This window comes from Halichoeres trimaculatus, unplaced genomic scaffold, assembly GCF_033239565.1.
Source record: "Halichoeres trimaculatus isolate MK-OKI-2021-1 unplaced genomic scaffold, fHalTri1.1 fHalTri1_scaffold_5, whole genome shotgun sequence".
Taxonomy (NCBI): domain Eukaryota; kingdom Metazoa; phylum Chordata; class Actinopteri; order Labriformes; family Labridae; genus Halichoeres; species Halichoeres trimaculatus.
In genome coordinates this window covers 35626315-35648852 of record NW_027437183.1, presented here as the reverse complement: position 1 = coordinate 35648852, position 22538 = coordinate 35626315, and the positions used below count along the sequence as shown (strand labels likewise).

The 22538-nt window shown below is 45.7% G+C and overlaps 1 protein-coding gene across 1 annotated transcript in view; it reads left to right on the top strand.

Annotated features, from left to right (window-relative positions):
- The window catches only part of LOC141790176 (uncharacterized), a 45896-nt gene extending 29704 nt beyond the window's left edge, over positions 1-16192 (top strand). Inside the window, exons 2-4 of the mRNA XM_074669858.1 lie at positions 14522-14577; positions 14738-15091; positions 15328-16192. Of these exons, the coding sequence (XP_074525959.1) occupies positions 14529-14577; positions 14738-15091; positions 15328-15623 (699 nt within the window). The 5' untranslated portion in view covers positions 14522-14528 and the 3' untranslated portion in view covers positions 15624-16192. The remainder of the gene's footprint in view (positions 1-14521; positions 14578-14737; positions 15092-15327) is intronic.
- The last annotated feature ends 6346 nt before the right edge of the window (positions 16193-22538 follow it).

Here is a 22538-nt window from a genome sequence, read left to right as displayed (position 1 = left end):
AGGAAGTTGCCTTGGGCCACTCTTATTTTCTATTTTTATAATGATTTGCCATTGGTATTAAAGTCTGCCAACATAGTTATGTATGCTGATGATGTCACAGTATATGATTCAGCAAGCACTGCAGAAGAGCTGAATGAAGTGTTAAATAAAGATCTAAGGCTTATAAAGGAGTGGGTTACAGAACATAGACCAGTTCTTAATATTGAAAAGACAAAATCCATGGTTCTAGGCTCTAAATATGAGCTGAAATTAGCACCAATCTTGAATTTGAGCATATGAAATAAACACATAAAGCAAAAGACAGAGGTCAAGTTATTAGGATTAGATTTTGATGATAAAATGTTATGGAATTGTTATATAAATCAAATAGTGATAAAGATGGGCAGAGGCATGGCAGTGGTAAGACATTGTAAGAAGTTTATGCCAAGCTACATGATAAAACAACTTATTCAGGCACTAGTTCTCTCATATTTAGATTATTGTGCAGTCATCTGGTCAAAAACAACACAAAGTAATTTATAAAAGCTGCAAGTAGCACAAAATAAAGCTGCTCGTATAGCTTTAAATTGTTCATATAGAACAAGCAGCACATTGATGCATAATAAACTAATTTGGTTAGATGTTAAAAGTAGATTACACTACTTACTAGTGACCTTTATAAAGAAAGTTATTATTAATAAAATCCCAGAAGCACTCTATAATAAATTAACATTCTTCTCTAATGAACATATGTACTGTACCAGGCAGGCATCGGAAGGGAGATTCAGGCTGCCTCCGTGCAGGACAAATGTGATGAAAGGTTTGGTTCTCTACAGAGCAATGGTGGCATGGAATCAACTACCAAGCTTGAAGTTTGCAGACGGTGTGTGCATGCTCATATACTCACTCAGACAAACATCCTGCGGCTGCGGTGTGGATGGTTGGGTGTTTGGGGGAATACCCACACTGACCGTATACTCTGGAGGTTTATTTGCAATCTGTGTAGTAGAACTCTGCCCTTGTCCTCCAAAACTGCTGCCCAATGACTCACTGTTCACTATATCACAGCCTCCATTAATGTGGAACGATCCTGTGATCACTGGGTATAATCCACTGATGGTTGTTGCATTTGTTTGTTCGCTCTTTTTCTCTTCACTTGCTGACTCGCTCATCTGAAATGTCATTTTCCTTGCATTGTTTTGTTTGCTTCTCTGCAGCTCAGCAAGACCTTCTCTTATCATCTTCCTGTGAGATTGGCCTTCTTCTTTGAACAGGTTGATGATCTTGAGCTCCAACTCCTTCTGCTTCAGACTGCTTTTTGTCTTAAATGTTGGTTTGCGATCTTTTATGCGACATTCCATATCCCCACACACTCCCACATCAAATGTGCCCTCTTCTGGCCACGCAGGATCTAATCCTTTGTACTGTTTGTGCCACTTGTCCGAAAACTTCCGAATGTCTTTCATTAACTCTGGGTGTTTGCAGCTAATAATAGCTACGGGTGTGATATTCTTAGACATATTGATTATATTATGATTAAATGCAATTAAAAAAACAACAACTCAATAATAGTATAAGTTAACGTACAAAAAACGTGTGCTCCAACCCTAAGTACCCTCGCTTTAATGTTGAGCACTTTGAAAAAAAAAAAACGCTGTCCCAGCTCCGAAAGTTGTTGAGGAGAGAAAGGGAGGGCTTCTCACGAAGGGAGGGGGCGAGTAAAGAGAGCAGGCCGCAGGAAAAGCCTTCAGCGAATAAGGCGGGAAAAGCCTGGTGTCTAAGTGTAGCTTTCTATTTGTGTTACACGCTCCTCCCAACTCTACTTCCTGAATCCTCAGTCTAGTTTTGACCGTCAAACAGGCAACTTCCTCAATTCTCTCCGTGTGCCATTCCCAGCTGTCTTGATTTCAACTTTGTCACAACCCACACTTACTCACATTCTCTCTATTTGCTCTTACACTTCACACATCCACCTTTTCTTGCTCAGAAATGCTTTACACGTGCTGTTATATACTTCTTGGTTTTATCTAACCATCTAACAATTCCCAGTTTTTTACACAGCACATGAGATTTATGTCCAGTTTGGCATGCACAAGCCCCTAATTTTGCACAATACGGAGCACATCAGCATAGCACATGAAGTTAGTGTTAAGGTGAACGTAACTCAGAGCAGCACATTAGACTCATTTAGCGGATTCCACTAAATTATACCCCATGCAGCATAAATCAGCCAGCTTTTAGTTTACATAGCACATGTAATATCAGATCTCAACATGTATTATTGCACTCAGCTTCCACATCCAACACACATCACTCGCACACATAAACACACACAAACGGCAGCTGCTTTACTTCCACACTACACTGAGGGTTAACACACACACACAAGTAAGTGAGACGTGTGAGACAAAGGAAAAGAGACGCTCATTCACTCCATCTAGTCCGTCAGCAGTCAAGAGTCGGTCGTCTTGATCATGCAATATTGTGTTGTATGTTTTCTCTCTCTTTGTTTTGACTGGAGATATTTTATATAAAGGCAGATGTTTGTGTACTTAACACGTTGATCAGACGTGTTTTAGTCGGTGACAATTGGGAGAGGAGTTGCAGATCTGACAACTCCTTCCTTATAGATTTGTTCTCTCCAGTATCCAATTATCCTTTGCCAAACAGTATTTCATTTATTTAAGGTTTGCCGCACCCCCTTATAACTTGCTTTTTGTCTAGGTTTGTTATGTACTATAAGAGCCCCTCCTAAGGACTGAAATGAATTTCCTAGGACTTTAACAGCCAGTACTACTGCAACTTTTCTGCATTCGCAGTGCAGCCCAGCAGCATCTCACTGCTCCTGAAAAAGTGAATTTCTCCACGTATAAATTATATTAGAAAAGTCCGCAACCGGTAAGGTGAGCGCCTTTCGAGCCCTAAAAGGTCGGCACCCGATCACGGCACTTAACATGAGCAAGGTCCTAATGGGTCAACAACGTTCGGACTCTCACTCGCTCCTCTTGAGCTGTATCTCTGATTTCAGTCAAACCTCATCGTGTTTAAACAGGCCCGGGCCAGGCAGTCGACTTCAAAAACCACACACACACACACACACACACACACACACACACACACACACACACAGTGGTCAATGGCTCTCCAATACCACTTTTCTGTGACTTGTCTCACGAGCTGGCCTCCAGTGTATGCTCGACAGCCGTACCACTGAGGCCCAGCATATCTTTAACAACCTTACTCTAAATGCTTGGCCAAGCTTTCTGCTGCTTCAACCCCAATAATTAATTTGTCCGTCTCACAATTTAGGTGTCCTACTGACACGTTTTCAAGCAGCCTTCATGTGCACATGAATAACAGGCTGAAGCTGATTCTGTGTCCACAGGTTCTTTTATGAGAGAGAGAGCCAAAGCAAAAGTTAGTCTCACCACACAGTGAAATCACTCTTAAAATTGAGAATAAAAATTCTCCTACCTTTTGTGCCGGCACAGATTTCACCTGCCTGGAGAGACCAACGCTCCGGCTCCCAATCAGACCGAAATTCGATGACGCCACTTATGTTAAGGATTTCCCAGATGCAAATACACATATATCAATGACGAGATGACAGAATCAACTTGGCAGCCTTTGCGGGTTTTATTGAAGTCACACAGCTCGAAACACAGCAATCATGGTAGATGGACAGACTCCTCTCCTCAGCTTCGAACATGTATCTTTATGGAAGGTTTCAGTGATGTCATCATGTGTCTGTTTTTGCCAACTCGTCACTATGGGGAGAGTTTGGCTCCAGCCAAACTACCACTGGTCACGGCATGAGATTTCCTGTACTCTCCTATCAGGGTGGAACGTTTTGGCAAAGGTTTCGAGTATTGTTTTTCGCTGCTGAGAAACTCACCTCTGACCTCTCTCACAAGCACCTTTTCTGAGAACAAGCCTGCTGCAGGTCTGGCTGAAATTACCTCAACTAAAATCTCACAAATATCATATGAAATGAATAGCTGTATGTCTAGCCTTTAAATTCGCCCTAACACGTGCAGCTCGGAGTCCTTCAAAAGTTATTTAGATCCAACCGACTTTAGCCGCACTTAGCAGGGGCCACGGCAAGGGAGCTTCAGCGCAGGACATAATCTCTGCAAAATCGCCCATTTCTGCTATATTTTTTCATCTATCGCTATCCATCGGTATCACAAACACAGTCCTCTTCTGTTGCCATAGGCGAACACTGTCCACAAGTGCACGACCAGTTCGCATTGAGTCGTGGACGTGCTCCTGTTTGTTGTTCTCGAGCCAACTCTTCGTCTCTCTCCCTCTGCATCAGTCTTTCTTCCACGTCCGTGTACTCAGGCTCAAACCAGTAAGGACAACCGTCAAACTCGAAGTCGTAGTCTGAAGATGGTAGACGAGCTGACTTTATGATAACACTGGCGATGGATGAAGAAATATAGATGAAATGCATTTTGCATAGATCATGTCCCGCACTGAAGCTCCCTTGCCGTGGCCCCCGCTAAGTGCGGCTAAAATGGGTTGGATCTAAAAAACTTCTGAAGGACTCCGAGCTGCACGATGTTTGTCTGAGTGAGTATATGAGCATGCACACACCTATAAATAAGGTCCAGGTGTCAAAAAACCAGAGTTGCCCTTTAAGTGTCTTGCCCAAGGACATGTCACCGTGTGTCGCCCAGAGTCGGGCTTGAACCTGTAACCTCCCAATCACCGACCAAGTGCATTCTCCAACTGCACCACCAATGCCCTGCCCCCCCTCTCTCCTCTCCCAAGGTCACAAAACGCTGTCACAACATAAATTAGTGTCAAACGGTAAAATGCACATAAACGGTCAAAGTAATCCAACAAAACTTAAAAAGAAAAAAAAAAAAAAAAACCTTACTTAAAAGATTTGATCGCAAAAAACTCTGGGTTAACAGTGCAGATCAAAGAAACCCCAGAGCAGTGTTAAATTGAACTCTTAGGTAGTTCAATTTACCCTTTCAAATTTGCAGTGTGTGGAGCAGTGGAAGAGAAAAGCATCATTGACTGATTTGGAGCTCATTAGGAGAGTGGCAGTGAAATGTCTGTGTTTTGGGGCTGGTTGGGAGTCGACAGAGAGAGAGAGAGACAGAAACCAGGTTTCAGCTGTCTGTGGATGAGGGGAGGGAGGAGGGGTCAGCCTCAGAGACTGACCAGACTCTTCATCTCAGCAGTCCTGCATTATGGCCAGCTAGAGTTTTTCCCAATAGATAAAACACAAAAGCCAAATGAGCAGTCCTCTAAACACATTTAATAAAACCAGCTCCCATTCACCAAAAGCAGGAACACATTTCACATGAAGACACAATTCACAAAACACAATGCTCCTTTCCTCATGAATCTGAACACCTCATGTCTCGCTAAAACACAAGTTGCAAAACAATCAAATTCTCAACATAAAACTAATGTGATGCAAAATGTTTGTCCCAGTCAGCAAAATAAAAAAATGAACACACCTGGCTCCATTCATCAAACATAACCTCTCCAGAGTAAAGACACTTGGTGCATATGATGTGACTACAGCTCAAACAGCCAGTTGACTATAGTCTGCTGAACGTTCAAGGAGCCACAACAGATCAGGCAGAGGAAGAGGAAAAGGAGCTCCAGTGAGAGGAGGAGCAGCAGGCCCAGGAGGAGGAGGAGCAGGCCCAGGGGGAAGAGGAGTTACAGTGAGAGGTAGAGCAGCAGCAGGCCAAGAAAGGTAGAGGAGCTTCAGTGAGAGGAGAAGCAGCAGGGACAGGAGGAGGAGGAGCAGGCCCAGGAAAAGAAGAACAAGTCCAGGGGAAGGAGGAGCAGGAGGCCTGGGAAAAGGAGGAGCAGGTCCAGAAGGAGTAGGAGCAAGCCTAGAAAGGGAGAGGAGTTCCAGTATAAGATGGAGGAGGAGCAGACCCAAGATGATGAGGAGCAGGCCAAAAACAAGGAGCAGTTCCAGTGAGAGGAGGAGCAGGAGCAATCCCAAGAGAAGGAAGAGCAGGTCCAGGAGGGAGAGGAGCAGGCCCAGGAGGAAGAGCAGGCCAGGGAGGAAGAGGAGCAGGCCCAGGAGGAAGAGGAGCAGGCTCAGGAGGAAGAGGAGCAGGCCCAGGAGGAAGAGCAGGACCAGCAGGAAGAGGAGCAGGCCCAGGAGGAAGAGCAGGCTCAGGGGGAGGAGCAGGCCCAGGAGAAGGAAGAGCAGGCCCAGGAGGAGGAGCAGACCCAGAATGAAGAGGAGCAGGCCCAGGAGGAAGAGGAGCAGGCTCAGGAGGAAGAGGAGCAGGCCCATGAGGAAGGGGAGCAGGCCAAGGAGGAAGGGGAGCAAGCCCAGGAGCAAAGCAGGCCCACAAAGGAAGAGGAGGCTCTGGAGGAGGAGCAGGCCCAGGAGGAGGAGCAGGCCCAGGAAGAAGATGAGCAGGCTCAGGAGGAGGAGCAGGCCCAGGAGGAGGAGCAGGCTTAGGAAGAGGAGCAGGCCCAGGAGAAGGAGCAGGCCCAGGAGGAGGAGCAGGCTCAGGAGGAGGAGCAGACTCAGGAGCAGGCCCAGGAGGAGGAGCAGGCCCAGGAAAAGAAGAACAGGTCCAGGAGGAGGAGCAGGCCCAGGAGAAGGAAGAGCAGACCCAGGAGGAGGAGCAGCCCAGGAGGAAGAGGAGCAGGCCCATGAGGAAGGGGAGCAGGCCCAGGAGGAGGGGCAGGCCCAGGAAGAAGATGAGCAGGCTCAGGAGGAGGAGCAGGCCCAGGAGGATGAGCAGGCCCAGGAGGAGGAGCAGGCTCAGGAGCAGGCCCAGGAGGAGGAACAGACTCAGGAGCAGGCCCAGGAGGAGGTGCAGGCTCAGGAGGAGGAGCGCAGGCTCAAGAAGAGGAGGAGTAGGCTCAGGAGGAGGAGCAGGCCCATGAGGAGAAGGTCAGGCCAAAGAAAAAAAGGAGCAGGTCCAGGAAGAGGAGCAGGCTGAGGAGGGGGAGCAGGTCCAGGAGGAGGAGCACGCTCAGGAGGAGGAGCAGGCTCAGGAGGAGGGGGAGCAGGCTCAAGAAGAGGAGGAGTAGGCTCAGGAGGAGCAGCAGGCCCATGAGGAGGAGGAGCAGGCCAAAGAAAAAAAGGAACAGGTCCAGGACGAGGAGCAGGCTCAGGAGGGGGAGCAGGTCCAGGAGGAGGAGCACGCTCAGGAGGAGGAGTAGGCTCAGGAGGAAGAGCAGGCCCAGGAGGAGAAGGAGTAGGCCAAAGAAAAAAGGAGCAGGCTCAGGAGGAGAAGCAGGCCCAGGAGGAGGAGCAGGCTCCGGAGGAGGAGCAGGCCCAGGAGGAGGAGCATGCTCAGGAGGAGGTGCAGGCTCAGGAGGAGGAGGAGTAGGCTCAGGAGGAGGAGCAGGCTCAGGAGGAGGAGCAGGCTCAGGAGGAGGAGGAGCGGGCTCAGGAGGAGGAGCAGGCCCAGGAAGGAAAGAAGCAGGCCAAAGAGAAAAAGGACCAGGCTCAGGAGGAGGAGCAGGCTCAGGAGGAGGAGCAGGCTCAGGAGGAGGAGCAGGCCCAGGAAGGAAAGAAGCAGGCCAAAGAGAAAAAGGAGCAGGCTCAGGAGGAGGAGCAGGCTCAAGAGGAGGAGGAGTAGGCTCAGGAGGAGGAGCAGGCCCAGGAGGAGAAGGAGTAGGCCAAAGAAAAAAGGAGCAGGCTCAGGAGGAGAAGCAGGCACAGGAGGAGGAGCAGGCTCCGGAGGAGGAGCAGGCCCAGGAGGAGGAACAGGCTCAGGAGGAGGAGGAGCAGGCTCAGGAGGAGGAGGAGTAGGCTCAGGAGGAGGAGCAGGCTCAGTAGAAGGAGCAGGGCCAGGAGGAGGAGCAGGCTCAGGAGGAGGAGGAGCAGGCTCAGGAGGAGGAGCAGGCTCAGGAGGAGGAGCAGGCCCAGTAGGAAGAGGAGCAGGCTCAGGGGGAAGAGCAGGCCCAGGAGAAAAAGGAGCAGGCTCAGGAGGAGGAGCAGGCCCAGGAGGAAGAGGAGCAGGCTCAGGGGGAAGAGGAGTAGGCTCAGGAGGAGGAGCAGGCCCAGGAGGAAGAGGAGCAGGCTCAGGGGGAAGAGCAGGCCCAGGAGAAAGAGGAGCAGGCTCAGGAGGAGGAGCAGGCCCAGGAGGAAGAGGAGCAGGCTCAGGGGGAAGAGGAGCAAGCCCAGGAGCAAAGCAGGCCCACAAAGGAAGACGAGGCTCTGGAGGAGGAGCAGGCCCAGGAGGAGGAGCAGGCCCAGGAAGAAGATGAGCAGGCTCAGGAGGAGGGGCAGGCCCAGGAGGAGGAGCAGGCTTAGGAAGAGGAGCAGGCCCAGGAGGAAGAGCAGGCTTAGGAGGAGGAGCAGGCCCAGGAGAAGGAAGAGCAGGCCCAGGAGGAGGAGCAGACCCAGAATGAAGAGGAGCAGGCCCAGGAGGAAGAGGAGCAGGCTCAGGAGGAAGAGGAGCAGGCCCATGAGGAAGGGGAGCAGGCCAAGGAGGAAGGGGAGCAAGCCCAGGAGCAAAGCAGGCCCACAAAGGAAGAGGAGGCTCTGGAGGAGGAGCAGGCCCAGGAGGAGGAGCAGGCCCAGGAAGAAGATGAGCAGGCTCAGGAGGAGGAGCAGGCCCAGGAGGAGGAGCAGGCTTAGGAAGAGGAGCAGGCCCAGGAGAAGGAGCAGGCCCAGGAGGAGGAGAAGCAGGACTAGGAGGAGGAGGAGCAGGCCCAGGAGGAGAAGGAGCAGACCCAGGAGGAGGAGCAGGCTCAGGAGGAGGAGCAGGCCCAGGAGGAGGAGCAGCAGACCAAGGAGGAGGAGGAGGCTAAGGTGGAGGAGCAGACCCAGGAGGAGGAGCAGGCTCAGGAGGAGAAGGAGCAGACCCAGGAGGAGAAAGAGCAGGCCCAGGAGGAGGAGCAGGCCGAGGAGGAGAAGGAGCAGACCCAGGAGGAGGAGCAGGCCAAGGAGGAGAAGGAGCAGACCCAGGAGGAGGAGCAGGCCCAGAAGGAGAAGGAGCAGGCCCAGGAGGAGGAGCAGACCCAGGAGGAGGAGCAGGCTCAGGAGGAAATGCAGGCCCAGGAGGAGGAGCAGGCCCAGGAGGAGAAGGAGCAGGCCCAGGAAGAGGAGCAGACTCAGGAGGAGGAGCAGGCCCAGGAGGAGAAGGAACAGGCCCAGGAGGAGGAGCAGGCCCAGGAGGAGAAGGAGCAGGCCCAGGAGTAGGAGCAGGCTCAGGAGGAGGAGGAGTAGGTCCAGGAGGAGGAGCAGGCTCAGGAGGAGGAGCAGGCCCAGGAGGAGGAGCAGGCTCAGGCGGAGGAGCAGGCCCAGGAGGAGCAGCATGCCCAGGAGGAGGAGCAGGCTCAGGAGGAGAAGCAGGCTCAGGAGGAGGAGCAGGCTCAGGAGGAGGAGCAGGCTCAGGAGGAGGAGGAGCATGCCCAGGAGGAAGAGGAGTAGGCTCAGGAGGAGGAGCAGGCTCAGGAGGAGGAGCAGGCTCAGGAGGAGGATCTTGATGTAGTGACACAGCCCTTTCAGATGAGGTGTGCGCAGCAATCAGTGACCATGTGGTTGTCCATGGCCTGACAATGACTGAAGCAGGACTCAGAGTCAGTCCAGACCAGAGCAGGTTCTCAGGGGCCGCTATGGTCCAGGCATTCAGAGAACACAACAGCTACTGTAGTGTATTGCTGTGTTGGTCTCTACAATAGATTTTTACTGTAGAGCGGGGTACCCCTGCTTTCATCTCAGTTGCTGTTTTGTAAAACACGCCCACTGATGCTTCTACTGAAGTAGATGATGCTTTGTTTTGTTTGTTTATTTATTTAATTTGATGCTAGAGTGCAGACAAGTCAGGACTGTGATGCATGTTTGTGTCTCTACAGTTGAAAGAATGCCACATGGAGGTGGGAGGGTTGCCATATTTATACCAGCACAAGAAAACCTCATTGAGGATATGGAACGGGACAACAGCACCATCAGACTCTGAGAAATCAGGGACAGAGTCATTGCTGACAACGCCAACTTTGAGAGTGTGTGTGTGTGTGTGTGTGTGTGTGTGTGTGTGTGTGTGTGTGTGTGTGTGTGTGTGTGTGTGTGTGTGTGTGTGTGTGGTATATATACTGTAAATAAAAAATCTCACACTCTGAAGTTTGTTTACAAGGACTATTGTTGTGTGTAATGGATCCTCTGTAGTGTTTGCATTTAGTTGTGATACAGTTCAATAGTGTATTTTCTGTAGATTGACAAACTGTTGGTATGAAACACACATCTACAAATGCCCAATACTCTACAGTGGAACATTCTCAGAACAGATAGTGTAATGTTTACATTTTCGTGAGCTTGGAGCAGCTGTTTTGGAGTGAAACTGAGAAGAGAGAAAATGTGGTTTTGTTTATGTAGCTTTAGAAAAGTTTACTGTGTAGAGTTTTGGTCAAATGTAGGAACATTTTGTGAAATGTGTTTCAGCAATGGAGAAAAACTGTGAAAGAAGTGACTGATAAAGTGTAAGTGTGAAACACCTCTCTCAGAGATGACACAGGAATTAACAGCAGATGCAGAGGGCAGGGAATTCCCTAATTATCTGACATATACCACATCTCACAATGGATGGAAAAAAATCGACATCATTTTCTCACATTTTCATATTTAAATTCTTACATATTTTTATTCATACTGTAGGAAAAGAGGAACAGTGTTTTGATTTTTCTGTTTGTTCTCATTTATATTGAAAATGAACATAAAAAGTTTTGAATCTTGAATCTACTGTGCTTCTCCTTTGAAATAGAGAAAAGGTTGACTAGTGCACTAAATTCAACACATGGGATGATAATATCCAACATAAAACACACTTGTCTTTGGGAGAGGAGAGGAGAGGAGAGGAGAGGAGAGGAGAGGAGAGGAGAGGAGAGGAGAGGAGAGGAGAGGAGAGGAGAGGAGAGAGGGGGGGCACAGTGTCACCAGTGGAAGGGCCGGTCCCACATACGGAGGCCACAGCTTCAGCAGTTGCTGTGGTGGCAGCAGCACGAGTGGCAGCAGTGATGGTGTCGAGCTCAGGGACGGTGGTGGGTCACAGTCTGATTGGAGGCGTCCTCAGGGAGGTGGAAGGAGAGACCGCCCATCACAATTACTGGGACCAATGGTGGACAGAGTGCTCCTCCCACTGAGTTGCCTTTTCCTCAACGTCATACAGAAAGAGGACAGAGGACGTCTATCAGAGAGCTCTCCTCCTCTTCAGACCTGCTTTCTGCCCCGGCTGTGACTGAACTCTAACAGGTGTGTATGGAATAATGTCTTCATGCTGTCTGAATGTCTTCTTCTTTTAGTGTTGCATCAACAGGTTGTAAAGTCTGTCTCATTATTCTCTGTGGATTCTTCTGGTCTGCTCTGTGCTGTGTGTGTGTGTTCTGTGAGACTGAATGGATGTGTCAGAGAGTTCAGAGTTAGCTCCAAAGTCTTTGCTGAAGTCTGAACCTGCACGCAGCTCTGATTCCTGACTCAAAGCATTGATGGTGCTCAGCTTCATGTGGAGCTGAAGTTCAGTGTGTTTAAAGAAAACTCTGTTCTGATCCTTCACCTCCTTGAATGGAGCAGATTTCCCTGATTGAGCTGTTTTCTGATCAATCACAGCCAGTGTGAGGAAGAACAGGCTCAGCTTTGACAGCTTGATGAGCAGCGCTTACAAATCCTTGATTTCTTCATGTCTGAGGAAGAAAGATGAGGATAGATGCAGCCTGAGTTATTCCACTGTCGGCTCTTCATTAGATCAGGACATCAAGCACCACTCAGGTAGAGGGATACATTTCAACAACACACTGAGCACCATCAGCCAGCAGGTCATCATCTGAAGCAGTCATTCTATGAAAATGGTAGCTTTCTGAACACCATTTTTTTTTTTTTGTTCATCTTTTTTTTTCTTAATTTAAAAAAAGTCTCATAATAGTTGACCACTTAGCATTATAAATAGACAAAAATAAGAGCTTCATGTATTTTGACACTTTTTTTTACACTACTATAAAAATTCCTTGTCCTACTTTTTTGTCACTGGTGTTACCTGTGTTTTAGATGGCAATTCAGGCTTCCTGGGATGTAATTTAATTTACATATTTCATCAAAGAAGGAAAAGGTTAAAACAATTATTAAGATTTTTTTTAAATTGTAACATTTAAGTTTTAATATGTGCTTGCAAAGTGTTTTAGTATGACATTTTTAAATTCCTGTAGTCCACTTTTTTTTATATAACTTTTGAATTAATTGGCACTGTGACTCTAAATTTGAAATATCACATCCTGAAACTGTGCACAATTGAGTGTTACAACCCTTAGCTAGATACAAATAATAAAGTCAAATAAACTGATCATCCCTGATGCCAGATCATCAATATGCCATACAGTAACACCAGTGATGCACTGTAACACCAGGGACACAACGTGAAGGCACAACAGAAGATATTTAAAACAATTATTATTCATTCTATTTGTATTTCACCGCAAAACGTTCACATTTTAGAACCTGTTTAAAGGTTTAAACCAAAAGCTGAAGTATAAAACTGATAGATTTAATAACACAACACAGACACATAAAAGTTAATCATTCATTATTGTAGAATAGGGGTTTCATCTAATGCTGATGCATCCATACAACTGAACGTATGAAATAGAACAGTTTATGTTGTGTATTTGTGTGTGCGCGCGTGCGTGTGTGTGTGTGTGTGTATGTGTGTGTGTGTGTGTGTGTGTGTGTGTGTGTGTGTGTGTGTGTGTGAGTGTGTGTGTGTGTGTGTGTGTGTGTGTGCCCTCATCTTCTCTCTGTGCTTTTCCTGCCTGTTCTTCAGTTTCCTTCGCTCTTGTCTTCTACCTCTTTCTGCGAGGTCCTCACTCTCTTTCTTTGAGTTTCTATTTCATTCAAGTGAGTGTTTTTTAGTATTATTCATTCTTTTTAGGTAGGCTGCCCTGCATTCTGGGTCAGCATCCCTGTGCTGTCTGTACAGTCCTTGCTTTTCAGCAGCACTTAACTTTGCCATATCTTTAAAAAGAAAGTCACATTTTTACATCACTGAAACAGCAATTCAACCTATTAGTCTGGTTTATGTACATACTGACCTATTTCTTTATTTAAGGGAAAGGTTTTACTGGTGCTAGTGATTGTCAGTGGTGTTACTAACCAAAACGACCAAAGTGCAGATAAAATGGCCTATTCAAGATGGCAAAAACACACGTCTTAACTTGAGAATATATCAACTTATAATGCAGTGTGATCAATTATTTTAATTCAATTTCTTTCCCCCTTACTACAAACTCTGTAACACCAGCTATTCATTTGAAATACTCACATGAAATTTGTAGTTAATTCTTCAAATTGTCAAGATATGAGGAGAAGATGCTGACTTACCGTGTGCTTCTCATAATGGACATGCCCCCCCATGAGCTCTTACCCCCCAAAATGTTTACAGGGACACAGCAGTTTTTCAAAATAAAGGTTTTTACAAATAGTGACACCAGTGACAAGAAATCAAGGGACAGCTATTTTTTGTAAATTATTTTTTATAAACAATGGATGTTTTCCCCTTTTGAAAATTATACTTAATAATCTTAACACATAACTTTGTATTGTAATCTTTAAAACAGGAAAAAAAACATTAATTTAAACTCAAAATATGTCACTAAACTATGACTCCCTATGTGGGGGACATGCCAAATTCATGGCACTAGCCACACTATTTCTGCTATATTTAATAAAATGTACTTTAAAACTGTTTTTTTTTATGGTTAAAAAGCAAAACCACACTTCAGTTGGTATGTTTTGTGTCACTGTCACACACTTTTGTGCCTTTTCCCAGTGAATAATGTGGACAAGAAAGCCACCATTTTCATGTGTGACTGTGGTCAGAACCGCGCTCCCGACTCATCACAGCAGCCCACTAGAGGGATGAAAGACGTGGACCTGATCAGGGTCAACTGCTGGAACCAACGCTCCTCAAAAATCTGATACTCAGCAAAAAAGTTCAGGATTGATCAGTTTACTACACAGTAAAAAAATGACATTTCAATGATTATAAACCAACAATTTGAGATGATATTTCATAAGAAAAGATTTCATCAGTACCCTGTCAAAACTCCTATGAAGATGAAGTCTTTAACACTTGTCATGCTTTTGTGGTTACACCATTTGACAGTTTAATGGGACTGATTCTTGAAGTGGTTCAAATGGTAGAAATGTCATATCAAATACTGTGACACCAACAGAAATACAAACTACACATTGAAACAAAGATGGAAGATGTTGTTTGAACAAGTTTAAAGCTGATTTTTCAGACCAAGCCTTATTTGTCTCTGTCCCAGGGGAACCTTTGTCTTCACACAGCTCAATGTCAACCTGTTTCATGCAGTCACTTTGAAATGAGGATGAAGGGCGCCCTCTAGAGACAGAAAGTCCTCACTGCAGCTTCACACAGCTCTTCAAGTGTGTTGGTTGTGTTCAGCCTGGAGCTCACACTGTTTCAGCATCAATGTGCAGCTCAGCTGTGTGTCAAAGCAGGATTCTCCATCCCTGAGTGTTTTCATGATTCCACACAGACTGTGGGACTGACCTTTGACCTCATGTGTGTGTTTTCAGGGAGAAGATGGTCTCCAGGTTCCTGCTGCTCACGGCTCTGAGCTGCTGTGTCTGTGGTTAGTTTCCACCTTCACTTTATTGTCCACAAAGAGAAAAGAGGAGATCCACTTTGAGACTGAGTGAAAGACTTCAACACTTGATGAGAAAATGTGTGGAAAGACTCACATGTTGCAGTGTTTTTCTGCCCCTCTCTTTTCCTCTCTGTCTCCTCTACAGGATTAGAGCTCAACATGGGTCGCAGCTCCTATCAGGCTGAGGAGAAGCAGAGCCTCACCCTGGACTGGACCTTCACACCAAAACCTCACCCCTCTCTGAAAGGTCTCCATGTTTTTTGTGGCATGATGAAAAAAAAGAAAGTCTCAGTCCTGTTTGATCTCCAGGATGGAGTTGAGATCCCACTGAGGGAGGGGGAGCTTTCAGGACGATTCCAGTTTGACAAAGACCTCCTCAGAGAGGGACGGATCAGACTTCAGGTGTCCTCACTCAGGACTGAAGACTCAGGACGGTACTGGTGTAGAGTGAAAACAGATTCTGGTTCCAGTGTGGACGGATGTGTCCTCAGAGTGACTGGTGAGTAAAGTCAGTGAACGTTTGTGGAGACAAAGAAAAATCAAATCAGCTCAGGTTCAGAGATCAGCGGCTAACATTTGAGAGGATGAATCCAGAGAGACAAAGACGTCGTCAGAGAGGAAGAAGAAGAACCTGAGAGAAAAGGGCTGCTCTGATTTCCTGTTGAGGACATTTTAGAGTTTATCTCCAGTCACTGACTTTTTCTTTCTGACTCTGATCTGTTGGTCTCTCTACAGCAGCCAGGAACCAGACCCCCTCTACTACTGGACCAGCCAGGAACCAGACCCCCTCTACTACTGGAGCAGCCAGGAACCAGACCCCCTCTACTACTGAACCAGCCAGGATCCAGACCCCCTCTACAACTGGACCAGCCAGGAACCAGACCCCCTCTACTACTGGACCAGCCAGGAACCAGACCCCCTGTAGCACTGAAGCTGAGAAGCCAGACTCAGGGGGTCCAGGAAGGATGTCTCTCTCCTGGCAACAAAAACTGATAATAGCTGTGATGTTGTTGTTTGTTCTTAACTTTTAGTGATCCTCGTCCTGACCTTAAAGTACTTTGCATTAATGATGGAGACAGAGACCCTGAGATGTCTAAAGCTCAGCACAGAGCCTGGAGACTCCAGCTTTGTGTCCACAGTGAGTTTCTAAGTCAGTCTAAGAAGCTCTGTGTCAAAGTGATTTTCATTTCTCTTATTGCTCAGAAAAGAACAAAGACAAACACTGCTGCTGGATAACAACAATCAGAGCTGAAGCTGGCTCTGAGAGAAACACAGCTGTTCATATGAAGATTCCTCTGCTCTGTGCTTCAACTCTGTTTGCTCTGTTTAGATGCTCATCATTGATAGGAAGTCTTGTTTGTATTTGTGTTATCTAAGGATTATTGTGATGAAGGCTTCAGCTCAGCTCTGACTGTTCTGTATTTATTGGTTTTATTGATGTTGTCATGAGAGAGATGTAAACTTGACTGTAAATGTTTGAATGTGAGGAAGAAGAGTGTTTGAATGGAGACACTCCAGCTGAGAGTCACATGAGCTGACAGAGGAGAGGAGGGATGAAGATCTTTGTTCTCTGCTCTGTCAAACAATAAATGTTGATGTTGAAGTGTAAACTCTCAGACTCATTTCTGGAGGATTTTTCTTCAACTCTTTGAACTCTTTCTCTTTTCATTCCTGATCTCTGATGGAGCTGAACCGCAGCCAGCCTCCCCATCATCCCGACCCTCCACGAACATTTGCTGTGGGACTCTGTCATCTCTGTCACTGCCACCGCTCCTCACTCTCCTCCTCCTTCTGGACTTGAGTAAGATTCAGTAGTCTTGCATTCACTGGTATATCGTGGTCAATGCCCCAGAGACTTCTCAGGGTGGGTTAGATTAATAGGTTAGCTGGGTTAATTTATGTTCTTTCTTCCATTCATTCTGGTTTATTATGGTCAGTATCACTTTTCATTCCTCTATGCATTTATTCTTTCATATCGTTCATCTGTTCATTCATGCACATAGTTCTTCTTTTAGTCAGTAAATCAACTTTTCAAATATAAAGAACTTCTAAAAAAGAACAGTCTAACGGTCAGTCTCTCCAAAAAATATCAGCATCATTTCATTGTATGAGTCACCTCAAGCACAATAGTCTGTTCAAGTGTCAAAATGAGTCTGCAACATAACCAAATGAATACCATGTATGAATCTCTTGGAACATTGATAAACTGACAAATCAAAGTCAGGTGAAACTATAACTCAAAGGAGGACGGATGACAGGTTCTGTCTATGATTGTGAAAACACACTGTGATGTGAACAAGAATCTGTGGTCAGACAGACAGCAGCGTGTGATTGGTCAGGAGAGCAGGGACGGTGTCCAGGAGAAGGAGGGTGAGGACAGCGACCAGTGAAGAAGTGTTAGTTGTTGAACTCCAGCTTTATTCACAGCGCTGTAGGCTACATGTGATTTTCTTTGTTTTTGTGTTTATGTCTTTATTTTATGGTATTTTGGGCTTTATTCATTTTCTATTTACTCTGATGCAGAGAAGTGACTTTATGTGTGTTGCTGGAAAAGCTTACAATTTCCTTGGCAGTATGAGCACAATGTATGATGTCAGACCTCGGAGGCTGCTCTTACTGTAGAATCTTTTTCTTTTTTAATCCAGTTTGATATATAATTGTATTCTGTTAGCTTGACAGAAAAATGAGAACAGTAACCTTTGTCAATGAAGGACTGGGCTCAGACTGAGAGGTGGACATGAGGGATATTTCAACGGTCCTCTGTCATAGTGACGAAACATCTAAACATTTTAACTTGCAGTGCTGACACAAAGCCAAAGGGACGATGCCTTTCAGAGGCACTGACTATTTGTATGAGGCATAAATTTGGTTTTGACACATAACTGAACTGTTTTGGGAGAGATATGAGCTTTTTGCAGGTGATCCTTGGTGTTATGCTGATCAGTCCAGGTTATTTCTAGCAAAAGCAGCAAGAGTGTACAGAACATCGAGTCTGTTTCTGCACATGTACGTGGTGAAATGTGTCTCCATAGTGACCAACATGTGGATTTTTCCTGTGGTTTTATAATGGGTCACCTTTGTTCTCAGGAGCTGTAGACCTGCACCTCTGAAGCCATTTTTATGTTTAGGAGCGGGAATGCCGGGAGAAAGGAGAAGCAGAGGTTGGCAGGGCTGAGAAGTGAGGTCTTAAAATAAATTTAGTGGGGTGCTTTGGCACTCCATCATTTCAAGGTTAATGCAAAAGTTTTGTTTTCTGCTCCAAATTGGAGATAAGGGTCTATAAAACAATTTTTGTCCAAGGGTCAAGAAACCAGATAGAAAGAAAAATTGTTTTTTGAGCTCTTTTTCCAAAAACTGCCACAATCGAATTTTTGATTTTTTTGTTAAAGGTCTTGATTTAATATGTATGTATATATATATATATATATATATATATATATATATATATATATATATATATATATATATATATATATATATATAAATGTTATTTCTATTGTTATTTTAAGTCAATACTGTGTAAAAAATCTACTTTTATTCAAATATTGACTTTTTGAGTATCATGGTTTGGCAAAAGTCAAAGATGGCTGCCATTTCTCATAGCTTTTTCAAATTGAATATATTAGCTGCTACAGTATGGCTGCTACACTGTGGGAGAAATTGTTTAATTTAATTCCTTATATTGGACTATAACCTGAGTATTGTGAGTAAGGGGAGGCTCTCATTAATTATTGTATTTCATATACAATATTTTGGTATGTGTATCAGGAAGTTTCTATACTCTTACAAAAACCTCACGCCCTTTAGTTATTTATTTTCTTAAGTCTTATTTCATTATTCAAATATTTTCTTTCTTCTTCTGCTTTGATGTGATCAAGTTCATTCATCTGTGTGACTCATTTGCAAACTCCATTTAGATAGTTGAAGCATGCCTCAAAGACGTAAGGTCCTGAATGAGCAGAAACTTCTTCTTGCTGAACTCAGAGAAGACTGAAGTCATTGTTCTTGGACCTAAACATCTCAGAGAAGCTTTCTTGAACAACATCACCACCTTGGACGACATCAGCTTGGCTTCCAGCACCACTGTCAGGAACCTGGGAGTTCTTTTCAATCAGGACCTGTCCTTTAACTCTCATATCCAACAGTTCTCAAGGACGTCTTATTTTCATCTTCATTATATCAGGAAAATAAGACACATCTTGTCTCAGAGCGTGCTGAGAAACTAGTCCATGTTTTTGTTTCCTCCAGGTTGGATCCAGCTGTCCCAATAAGTCTATGAGGACTCTTCAGCTGGTTCAGAACGCTGAAGCTCGGGTACTGACTTGAACTGGGAGGCGAGAACACATCTCTCCATTGTTAGCGTCTGATTACCAATAAAATCTAGAATAGAGTTTAAAATTCTTCTTGTTATGGTTTTAACCTGTTTGTTTAACAGGACCCAAGAGCAGACAGGAGACAGTGATGACGTTTAACACTGATTTTATTTACACTGGTGTGAGTGGCGCAAATCCCAGAATCCAGTGATTGAGAGAGAGCTTTTGGCAGCGTGGGTGTGGCTGGGCTGAAGAGCAGGGAACACGTGGAGGCACACAGGATGAGTGGAAATACTCTGGCGTCTGTCCTCTGCTGCAGCAGGCCTAAAGTGAATCCACAGAGTGTTAGTGATTGCAGGCAGGTGTGCAGGGGAATCCGGTGCAGGTGTGTAGAAGTGAGGGAGGGACTGGGAGTGCAGCCTGCACTGCAGGGGAGTTCAGGGCGAGACCAGACCGTGGTGAGAAAGATCAACACACTTCTTCTGATTTACAAAGCACTTAAAGGGCATATTAATGGCAGGTTATTTTATTTTATTTTTTGAGTCAACACTTAACATGATCTGATAAAGGCAGTAGATTAAGTCAACCGATGATTTTGTATGATATTCAACAAAAAAGGCACAAAACTAGAGGAAGAAGTGGCTGTTTTCAGTATAGCTGTTTAAAACGCTCTTTTTTCAGCATTGCTTCATTTGACGTAACAGGGACTCGTATTTCTTTACTCCGCTTTGAGCCAATGAGAATAACAGGTTGACATGAGTGAGATCGGGCTTTTCGGGTTGTGTTTATTGTGTTTCTTCCTCAGAATTATTTAATTTGACCATCCATTAAGATGAATCAGATGTGTTTGGATGGGTGGATGGAGAAATATTAGCTCAGCAGGACATCGAGTCCACTTTTTCGGACTCCGTGAGTTAGCTTTCGTGCTCGGATTCATTTTTGTGCAGCTGACAAGACAAGATTTTATTGCTGCATCGGTCTCAAAAACGCAGTCGCCTTTGGTGCCCATGTCTTGACAGGGAGATTGATGTGATGGAGTCTATTTTATAAAGTCTATGGATGGAGTTCAGGATGGGATACCGGAGCCAGGTCCGGCTGAGACTGACGCGGCTACTTTCCCGTCAGTCAACTCCAGCTTCACCGTCAGCAGCAGCAGCAGCCCCTAGCCCGGCTGCCGGTGACAAACATAAACAAGGACTGCCAGAGATGCTGCCCGAGATTCAAACTGACGGAAATGTGAGCTAAGCAGCGTAGCCAAGTCTTGGTTTTCTGACTCTGGATCAGTGGCTAGACCTCTGATAGACCTCTCTGTCTTTCTCTCTATGGGCTTTATCAGGACGGCTCAAAGCACTACAATCAGGAGAGACTTACACCAGAAAGGATTATGAACAGGTTTAATGATATAATATATAATAACAGATTTGGCGGTTAGACCCCATCAACCATGTGAATGATAAATGTACAGGGGAGCAGAACTCGTGACAAATTATGACTATCCCCCCATGGGGCCTAGACACTGGTGGTGGTACAAAGTCTTGAGGAAATGGGACTTGGAGAGCCGATGAAGACCTTAGAGCTGTGAGCTGACAGGTGAGGAAGATCCTGAAGGTGGGTCGGAAGGAGGAGGGATGTGACCTGGAGGTGCATGGGGAGGAGGTGGGACGCGCACAGAGCCTGAAAGACAACTGACAGCAGACAAGGCAAAATTTAAAATTTGACAGCTTCGTGATGATTGGCTAACCAATGAAGCAGGGAAGTTGTGATTGGATAGAAAGAACTGGCACACCTCCCTCCTAGACAGCTGTTGAGAGAGTGAAAGAATGAAAGGAACACCCAGACAGTCTTCCTGACTGAACTTACGCTATAGCTTCATGTGGCTGTACGATCAGCTCTTACACATGCTAATTTTTTGTTGTTTTTTTAAGTCAGCCTATCTAATTTCAAACTTTAAATATGTTGATGTGAACACAGCATTAAGCTACATATCACTAGCTAACAGCGCTCACTCACCAGGGCCCTGTTCTACGAAGCAAGTTCAGTCTAGTGAGATAGCCTTGGAGCTACCTCGCTGAACTGAGCGCGGTAGCTGGCGGTCTCGCTACACGGTTTTATGACGCTGGTTATCAACCTCATAAGTGGATCCAGCTAGGCAATGAGCGCGTGCACGCGTATGAGGCAGAGCCCGCTGCATCTGACCAATCACGAACATGGAGCAGTCTGGAGCGTCAGAGCAGGCCGGAGAGAGAAGGACTGCTTCACACAGGAGGAGCAGGAGGTGATCACCTGCTCCGTTCTCCTCTGGTTCTCCTCACACTACAACTCCTCTGCTCTCCTACGGCCAATATTCCTTCTAATCCTGCCCTGTTCCCGCTCTCCATCTTTCCTAACAGGCTCACAATTATAACCCTGAAGACCATCATATGGATAGGAATACAGATTTTCTTCCTCGTTATTAATGTTAAACAGAGGCAGAAGCAGCGGGACTCCTGACTGTGACGTCACGTTCAAATGCCGCTTTTTAATGCGGAAGTACAAAAACTCGCACTAAAATGTCTCCAGGAGACCCTGGGGTTTATTAATTTAGGAATTTCTTTCAGGATATTGTTTTTAAGTTATTTTCCTATCAATTTCTCAACAGTTGTCATGCTGCTATAGGTTTAGACTGCTGGGGGGAAACTGACACACAGGGCTCCTGTTTCCCTCTCTCTATCTGTCTTTCTAACTTCTAATCTTAATGTCCTTCTATAGTTACTGACCAAACACCTCTCTGGGAAGCTCTGGTTTTGTTATGAGGTGACACGTTACACTTCAGCACAGCATGAAGAAAAGATCCAAATGACTCCATAGTAAACTGTAAACAAAGGACCCAAATACACAACACACAAATCTTAAGAAACTAAGGCCCCATTTCCACCAAGCTCTTTAGTTCGGTTTGTCTCAAAGCACAGCACGCGTTTTATGGCGTTTCCTTAAACGCAGCAAACGGGTTTCACACGCCACCTACCACAAGAGGGAACAGTTTGCTGTGGTAACGCATACGCAACCAGGCTTAATGATACCAAACCGTGCCAAACCGTACTGAACTGAACCGGACTGCTTGGTGGAAACGTGGCTTAAAGGGCAACTCTGTTTTTTTTGACACCTGGACCTTATTTATAGGTGTGTGCATGCTCAAAATCACTAATTTCTGCTATATTTTTTCATCCTTCGCCAGTGTTATCATAAAGTCAGCTCGTCTACCGTCTTCAGACTACGACTTCGAGTTAGATGGTTGTCCTTAGTGGTTTGAGCCTGAGTACAAGGACGAGGAGCTCCATGAAAGAAGGATGCAGAGGGAGAGAGACAAAGAGTTGGCTCCAGAACAACAAACAGGAGCACGTCCACGACTCAATGCGAACTGGTCGTGCACTTGTGGACAGTGTTCGCCTATGGCAACAGAAGAGGACTGTGTTTGTGATAACGATGGATAGCGATAGATGAAAAAAATATAGCCGAAATGAGCGATTTTGCAGAGATTATGCTCCGGGCTGAAGCTCCCTTGCCGTGGCCCCTGCTAAGTGCGGCTAAAATCAGCTGGATCTAAATAACTTCTGAAGGACTCCGAGCTGCACGATGTTTGTCTGTGTGAGTATA